At 34.6% G+C, this 9,444-nt stretch overlaps 1 protein-coding gene across 1 annotated transcript in view; it reads left to right on the top strand.

Annotated features, from left to right (window-relative positions):
• Positions 1–1,290: 1,290 nt before the first annotated feature.
• The window catches only part of LOC134535968 (dual specificity tyrosine-phosphorylation-regulated kinase 2), a 574,108-nt gene continuing 565,954 nt past the window's right edge, over positions 1,291–9,444 (top strand). The window contains exon 1 of the mRNA XM_063375460.1: positions 1,291–1,495. Coding sequence (XP_063231530.1) covers positions 1,481–1,495 — 15 coding nt within the window. The 5' untranslated portion in view covers positions 1,291–1,480. The remainder of the gene's footprint in view (positions 1,496–9,444) is intronic.

The raw sequence follows: 9,444 nt of genomic DNA, 5'->3' as shown, positions 1-9,444 counted from the left end.
AGACGGCTATATATGATCTGGCCAGAGCGCTGTCTGCCTGAAATCTGGCTCTGAACTACACAACTCATTGTACCACCGCTGATTAAATCGCGTTCTTTTAGTTTTCGATACAAAAATTCTCCACTCAGAGTTAACGGAGGAACGGGAATTAATTTATTTTACAAGTGGAATCATTTTATCTCAATGAAACCGCAAGTTTTAATACTTACGTAACGCAATTACAAATACTCACCCGGACACATATAATCTGGCTCCGTAAGTGGTGCGTTTTCACTGTTGCTTCGTACCATTTTACGTGGTTCCAGTAGTTACTATTTCTCATCAGTATTGTTTCTCGTTAGGAACTTTACACATAAATGTTTTTTTATTTTAAAAAAATGTTTAATTTTTATTCGAAGTATTATTGGTTTTTACATTTTAAAACTTATAGGCCTGTGTGAGCTTAAAAATTAAAAACGTTAATTTTTTTATTTTGAAATGCTCGTTTATGTAAATGTGTGTTTATTAAATTACTCAATTATAAATACACAATTACGATGGATAGTAATACCATTGGAATATCCCGCATTTTGCTTACATCTGATATTGAGAACAGAAACTATATATTTTTCATAACTTCTCTTCAGTGTAAATTTATCTTTGCAAACACACGACGAATGTTTTAAAAAATAAATAATGCATTGCAGTATTGTCTGCAGAAATTTACAGGTCACGTGGGGAAAAGAAAGTCTGGATGGCTCGCAGTTAGCCAAATAAAAGTACGTTGAGTTCGTTAGCCGTTTGGAAGGTGGCAAGCGACATTGCGCACAGTTCATCTCTCGCGGGTCGCACGAGCTGGTGGCTGGCTGTATCAGATACAGCGGCGAGGGATAATCGCCAGTGATTGGCAGCTACGAGACTGCGCTCTGTAATAATTCTGGGGAGCTAATTGGAGAGAATTCACGCGGCCCTTTAGATCGCTTGCGAGCACCTAACTAATGCTCGCTCTTAATGAGCGTGTGTTCTCAGTTGCCGAGAGGTACGAAACCTCTAACGATATTAAACCATCGCTAATCTGAAGTGACAACGTATTTACAAGAAAAACGTCTACTGGAAAACACAAATCTGAGAATCACTGAGAATCATTCGTCACGCAAGGAACTCGCAGTGAGCAGTGCTCTGGAGATGGTGGGTTTATGCACCGAGACTGACGAAGGGGTAATCCATGCCGTCAACACTCCCCTCCCCCCTCAAGGACCCGTGTGTCTCCTGCGCCAGCCAATGGCTTCCGACACTTCACGGGTTGCCGCCAGTTCACGAATCGCGACCCCGCCGTGCCTGTCGCACCTCGGGACTTCACTGACTGTTCCTGCTCTGTGTCTTACTCGGGCGGTTTCGTGAATCTCTAGAACTTTTTTTTTTTTTCGCCAATACTGTTCCATTCACCGCGGTGAATATTCGTTTTACGACGTGGGATTTATTTTCAGACCGAGAATTCGCTATGATGCTTGTTGAGGTAAGAAGGTCTAATATTTTAGAATGACGGAGCTGAGTAAAATTAGTGAGTAAAAATGCTAAACTTTTAAATCTGAAGTACTTTATTAACTGCTCAAGATTAATATCATCACTCGGTAACAAGAGTGTCTGCTTCATTAGCCAGTATCACAGGCTATTTTCTTCATATTTTTGTTTGGCCCACTATCACCTATAATCTCTTTCATTTTATACTTCTTTTTTCTCAAACTCACAATTACTTCCAGACAGTAGATAGTAGAAAATTTCACCCTAGTAGCCTATACTACCCATATATTTACGCTTCTCCATGGCTCACGGAAGCGATCTTTCCTATTGTTACATCTTTTTAAGTGTTTCTCTCTTCAAACCACATTTTATGAGTTTCGTACTTTTTTCTTATTATTTTCGCCATTATTTAGATACGTAACAAATATAGTAGGAAGATTCTGGCATAATACTACACCAGTTTCTTCAGTGCCATTATCTGCAGACAACAATCAGTCACTCTGCAAGTTCGAATTAGTAAAATTCCTAGAGAATCGCCTTTCAGGCGCAGGTAGATTTCTAAGTTAATACTTATTTTGGAAAATTATGGAATTGATGGAACATTTCATGAATATCTATAACATTCTGAAAACTTTATGTACAAAGCAACCTACATATATGTTCAAGAACATTCCAAAAGGATCGATAAAACATTTGCGCTTATTCCATGCAGCCAAAATGTTTCGAATGCTTTATATTCAATGCATACACCATTTTCGTTTAGTTCCTAGAATATTCTCAATAATATTTTCACGGCCATGAACTTAACACTGGCCCGGCTCCAGTGGGTAAGCTTTGAGCTGTGTCGCTGGGGATAACCACCATTTAAGTAACACTCCCAGAAATATATGTTGATAATATTTAGAAGAATTTATTACACAAACGTCTAACAAGATCAATGTTGTCTCTAAGGGAGTAATAAAGGTTTGTTTTTTCTGTGACCTAATTTTAGTCGCCCCTTGCAGTAAAGGTTGCCCATATGAAAAATTTGTTCCGGCAAAAATTTTAATTAATCTTTATACGATTTATAACAACTTTGAACAAATTTGATAATGTGCTTACTAAATGAGTACGTAATGATTTTTTTGTCCTTGAACTCATTTTTTCCACACCTTTGAGTTAATGGTGGTGTTATCGGAAAACATTTTTAACAAAAGGTTTTAGAGTAGCTACTACTCTTAAAAGGTACTCTAAACGGATGCAGTATTTTTCACATCAAGGTAGTTTAGTGATTATTCAGTTTTTTCATTTAATATTACCCATTTTCTACCCTTCTTAGTCTCATTTTGTCAATTTACAAAATAGACCGTTATTTTTCCACCTGTGTATTTTATATTTATGAACCGAGAAAAATAGATAGTAAGTTTTCGGAAGTCACGCCATGATAACGACTGCAGCAGATAAAACCTACGGAAAAATTGAGGATTTTTTGAAACAAAATATGTTCTCACATTTTTACTTTATCTTTTTACAGAGTTCATTATGTGTATAACGTAGGCATCTGTAGTAATTTGGTCGTCCCTAATGTTTGATCTCCAAACACTATTATATATATACATATATATATATATATATATATATATATATATATATATATATATATATATATACATACGTACACAGCCCCTTGTGCGACTCACTGACTCACTCACACTCACTCACTCATCGATACAAATTCTAACTCACTTCCAGGCGAGCTAGAACTTTGAAATTTGTACAGGGCATATATCTTATCCTGTAACCGCCGGGAAAATTCCGAAAAGTTGATATTTTAATTTTGAACCCCGAAAGAAATTAAAAACTATCAAAAACCTACCAAACCAGGCCGTCATAGCAATTTTGTAGACATTATAACACGATCTGACCAATGTTTGTTTATTTGTAAGCCATGACCATGGACTGCAATAACCCGTGAACAAAAAAAAATCTTTGCTTCAGAACAGACAACCACTCCGTATCTAGGCACGGGTTTTCTTTAAGTTCTAATGCAATTTTAATAACCCATTTACACATTAAATAGAAACTAATGTAAAAACCAAAAATCTCGTACTAACAATATTGTTTACATCGCTAGGTGCAGTTCAGGCCGCTAGGATCGCTTGAGATCACTTCTCGCTGATTCTCGAAGACATTCCTATAATAACCTACTATAATATTTGAGTGTATGCTATTCTTTAATCATGATCTTGTATATAGTCTTTCAACTTCCTATCCTTTCCCTTGGCATGACCCGTCTGCTTAGTGAAGCTCGTGGCAACTGGCTAGGTAAGGTTAATATAGGAAAGTCATAGAACATTCTTGAGACAAGTAATGCTAAGCGATTCTAGTGGGATGACCTGCGATTCAAGCTGTAAGTTCGTTCTGTACAGAATCTGCCACGTCTTACAAATAAAGCATGCATTTAACTGCGATGCTTACGTTGATACTGAAAATGTGCTTGGATTCAGGTATTGGTTAATTATGCGACAACTATATAAAAATGTTGTAAATTTGGCAATTCATAATGTTCAACGATTTGCATCCCACTACATTTTCTGCACACATTTTTATGAAGTTTAAATCCGTGTTCTAAACAATACAAGCTTGAAGATTATGTCTAATTTTTTTAATGGAAGGTGAATTTGTGCTCACGCCCAAGGTTAAATAACACTTCAAGTATTCAAACTAAGCAGTCCTTTTGATGAAATATGCAAATTTGTTTCAATTACGTTTAATCGTAACTCCGTCTGTTATAACTTAGATATACAATCCCCATTTGGGGGTTGTGAAGTGAAAGTGAGTGTAAATATATATATATACATATATACATACATATATACATATATATATATACATATATATATATAAAATTGGATGTTGGTATGTAGGTATGTATGACGTTGATAAACTCCGACACCATTGAACCGATCGCCATGAAAGTTGTCACATCAAAGTGTTTTTTCATGGAGAAGGTTTTAATGCTATCCATTTTTTGTAACTCACCACTAGATGCCGCCGCAGCGCATCAACTTCTAAACCGTTCAACCGATCGCCATGAAAATTGGTATAGGCCTACCTAAATATTTGAACACGGAGAATATTTTTGCGATAACCATTTTGTTATAACTCTTCACTAGATGGCACTGTAGCGCATTAACTTCTAAACCATTCGACCGATCGCCATGGGTAAACAGAAAAGCATAGGATACAGACATATTCATACAAACAGTAATTGTGTCTTTTATCTATGTCCACCACACTGTCACATAGCGCTATCACCCTTTGGGCTTATGAATCTTTTCGGAGAAATTTATTTTATATATTTAGTCCTTTTTAAAAACACTGTTTTTTAATATTACCGACGTGTGGATCAACACACAATCTTCTAACTGCTGAATTTGAGTTCGCTCATCTCGGTCCATACATTGACCCCTCTTGAATGGCTATGCGTCGTGACGAAAAGTCTCCGGTTCAAAATGTTAAAATAATCTTTTGGTCACCGACGAGAAGTCTACAGTCGAAGTTCGTATAAAATAGGCTCTTCTTAAAAAAAAAAACTGCCCTTTTCAATAAACGATTGAAATTGTACTCTACAATCAATAGTTCATTTAACACACTTGGGTCTCTTGCTCTGATGTAGCTGAACAATTCTATCTTCAGCAGATGGAACTAGTTGCAATTCAACTTATTATCTATTCAGTTAATAAATTATTAACTCTTATTCAGGGCCGGCGCGTCCATATAGGCGAACTAGGCAACCGCCTAGGGCGCCAAGTAGCTGGGGGCGGCGCAGCACGACACATAACAGCTGATATAATATGTTTAACGATTATTGAAACTAGATGAAAATGGATTTTTGTAACAGTTTGAAATGTCTATATTGATGTAAGTAATTATTTAAAGTCCACTGTGACCTGTTTATGATTTGTAATAAGAAAAAAGTAAAAATAACACAAGCCTGCTTACATTTATTGATTGTTGACAAAATATTAGGCTTACGTGATGTATTTTGAGGCAAGGACAATTTTTTTTGGGTGTCCGGCCCGCGGGGGGGGGGGGGGGGGCATTAAGGTTTTTCGCCTGGGGCGCCAATTTACCTTGCACCGGCCCTGCTCTTATTCGTGGAAAAAATTTTAAAACACCAAATATTGTAGTGTAGTTCAATCAAACCTTTATATAAATTAAAATTGTCCATGGAATATTCAGCATTAATATGACTGCTACCACATCCAGCTAAATCCGAAGTCTAAACGTTCTGAATCAAAGGGTCTTAAGAACAAACTTGCTTGTGTGATAAAATAGCAGTTTTTTTAAGATATTCTTAAGCTTGCTTTAAAGCAGAAAAAAATATATTCCAAAGCTGTTGAATTTTGATTTTTTTTTGTATTTAAATCTGCAATTCCATAGAGTAATTTATAATGTTCCTGATTAAGATGATAATACTTGATTTAAAATTTACATTGTTACTCTAGGAATTTTTTTTACAAAATTCATTTTTTCCCCTGGTTTGACACTAATAACTACAGTAGCATTAATTTATCAAAGGCTAAAACAATCATAAAAAAAACAAAGGAATTGGGTTAAGTTTGCCAAATCTAGGCTGGTCACTGTGCTGGTTTTGTATTGTGTAAGTCATTAGCGCTATAACTATCCATATATGAATGCCTAATTACTGTATCTGATTTTAAGGACATTATCAGAATCATAACTTTTTATTTTTCAAACTAAGGTTTTTTTTGTACAAATTGAATATGTCTGTTACTTCGTGATATAGTTATATTCTTTCTGAAAAATACGAAATTGCAAGTTTCATAACATGTGAAAATCAAACTCGACTCACGTGTCCAGTAGTATATACTATCAGAATTCCTCACATTCTAGAAAAGCAGCGCTGTCTAAATACAACGAAATACCTACTACGTGCTGCTACCTACCGGTTAAACGTGCAACTCTTTGGAAGGAAAAAAGGAGAAAGCGAGAGAGGCAGTGAAATGACTAACACGAGTTAAGTATGTTGTGAAATGCAAAGATATCTAAAATTGAATATATATATATATATATATATATATATATATATATAGGTAAATATTTACAAGCGCGGTAGATGCCAAAAAAAATGCTAAAAATCCGAAAATACTTTTATTCTATGCTCTTTCACTTCCTCTTTTCAAATCAACCAGCGGAGATAAGAAATTCCAAATACTTTAGGAGATATGGAATTTTTAAATTTTGAACATGTAGAGTAGCGGTATTTGCGAAAAATAATTCTAAAAATCTGAAATTACTTTTATTATATGCTCTTTCACTTCCTCTTTACATTAAAACCGGCGGAGATAAGAAATTCCAAATACTTTAGGAGATATCGAATTTTTAGATTTTCATCACAATACCTGTGAATTCAGGCGGCCACCATTGTTTCTTGTTTACGAGACGAGTATGATTTTTTCCGCGTAGGTGAACCGACCATTGTTGCTTGTTTACGTTTATGATTTTTTTATTTTCGCGACGTAGGTAGAACGACTACATCATTTTCTACTAATGTACCCGCCTCTAACGTATCTGAGTTTTTAACGTTTCAAATTTTAATGTTTTATTTGTTGCGCAAGTAATAAGTAAAAAAATTACGTGAGTTCCTACCGTTCATCCTTTGTCCCGGTATGTTAGGTCAGGTCAGCTACATTATAAATACTTTAAAACTAAACAACCATTAAAATTAATTTATATTATTTTTAATGTCTGCTTAGTTTGAAAGTATTAATAATGTAACTGACCTGACCTAATCGACCATTTTAATTAATTAGGCATTCACGAACGGTAAATCAAGACGCACATAAAGTTCTGCCATTCCCGATTACACCCGAACCATTTACCTTCGGCCAACCTTGGTTTTATTTATTAATATTTATATTTATCTGTTTATTTTAATGTAGCTATACTAACCTAACTAACCGTCCATAGTGTTTTAAAGTGTTTTAATGTAGCTAACCTAACATAACATAACTATAATAAAAGTATTTTCAGATTTTAATAGATACTCCTTAACAAGCAACAATGTAGTCGTTCACCTACGTCGCGGGGAAAAAAATCATACTCGTCTCGTAAACAAGAAACAATGGTGGCCGCCTGAATTAACAGGTATTGTGATGAAAATTTAAAAATTCGATATCTCCTAAAGTATTTGGAATTTCTTACCTCCGCCGGTTGATTTGAAAAGAGGAAGTGAAAGAGCACAGAATCAAAGTATTTTCAGATTTTTAGCATTTTTTTTGGCATCTACCGCGACTCTACATATGATGAAATTAAAAAATTCGATATCTCCTAAAGTATTTGTAATTTCTTACCTCCGCCGGTTGTTTTTATAAGAGGAAGTGAAAGGGCACAGAATAAAAGTATTTTCAGATTTTTAGCATTTTTTTTGGCATCTACCGCGATTGTAAATATTTACCTATATATATATATTCAATGTATCTACCGATGCGAAGTTATATTATCATTATTTTATCAACTAATATGTTAGCAATATCACTATGGAAATTTTATTTTTTAATTGGACAATTAAAATTTGAAGGCAAAAAAATATATCATAGATAATAAAAAGGTTTAAATTCTGAAATTTATGTGAAACTGAATCTTACTTTTTTAATTAAAAAAACTTTTTTTCTTTGATTAAATCTGAAGAGGTTCAACACAGTAGGTTATCTAAGGTAGAGTAATAATTTTGATAGTCAAAAAAGTAGATGTATTTGAATTTATTTGTATAAGGTTGGTCGTCTTCTATTGGCACTTCTAATTTCTTGACGTAAACACAATGTTATGTATTATTTAAGTTAGAATAGAAAAGTAACACGAACTTCTGGAGGAATGACTTCAAGGATAAAAAGTGTGTGTGTGTGTGTGTGTGTGTGTGTGTGTATGTATGTATGTATCCACTCCTAATATGCACAAAACATTGGCCCTCCACATTATTACAATCTAAAATAGCATGAAATTTTACGCTACTACGATAATACATATTCCAGTGGTTTCGCCGACTAGCCATAACTGTTATCGATGAATCAAGGCAGCGTACGTATTTTCATGTATCTGAAATATTTATAGTATAGGTACCTAACACTAGCTAACCACCGGCATCTTTACTCATGTAAATTTCAGTATAGTGCTAATAGTGTAACCCTGTAAGAAAAGTAAGCCTATATGATAAATTTACAATATCCCAAGGTAAAGCCATTATACATAAAGAAATGTCAAGATTTTATGACGTTTCATTCACAAAAAAAAATATTTTATGGTTAGAATTCGAAAAGTGGTAATATATATTCTAAGCTTAAAATTTTTAAATAAACATTAAAATCACGCTTACCACCTTTAAATTCCATTAGCTAGCGAATTCTGGAAAATGGTACAACAAAGCTCCTATTTTAAAACGTTTTTATTAGCTCACTTTCGGTACAAATTTTGCAATCGGTTTTAAACAAATTTCCGTTGAGCTAGAGACTTGAAACTTTGAACATAGCTCAGAACTGGATAACAATGCAATATTAACTTGCTTCCTTTTCAATTTGTTTGTTTATTTGTTACAAATTTGTATTTTTTTTATAGCAAAGCCCTCATATTCGTGACATAAGGCTACGAGCAGAACAGTGAAGTGTCTCGGGATGCATAAAACCGCATTAGCAGGCGATGCCTATATCACTCATACAGGACCAGGAGAAATGTCCGCCACACACTCATAAAGTAAGGTCTAACAAATTCCTATCCTTTTCCTTGGCCACATTCCTCCGATTAGCAAATCTCAAGGTGACAAGTGAACTAACGGCGCAGATAACATTTTAATTTAGAACTTCGTCAATAGATGGCGTTTCATTGAATTTAACACACGTTGTCGTTTAGTGCGTCCATCACGGCTTGTCTCATTACTATAATGTA

The sequence above is a fragment of the Bacillus rossius genome, chromosome 1 (genome assembly GCF_032445375.1).
Source record: "Bacillus rossius redtenbacheri isolate Brsri chromosome 1, Brsri_v3, whole genome shotgun sequence".
NCBI classification, from domain to species: Eukaryota; Metazoa; Arthropoda; class Insecta; order Phasmatodea; family Bacillidae; genus Bacillus; species Bacillus rossius.
The sequence above is the reverse complement of the archived record's forward strand: the minus strand, read 5'-3'. Positions and strand labels throughout refer to the sequence as shown.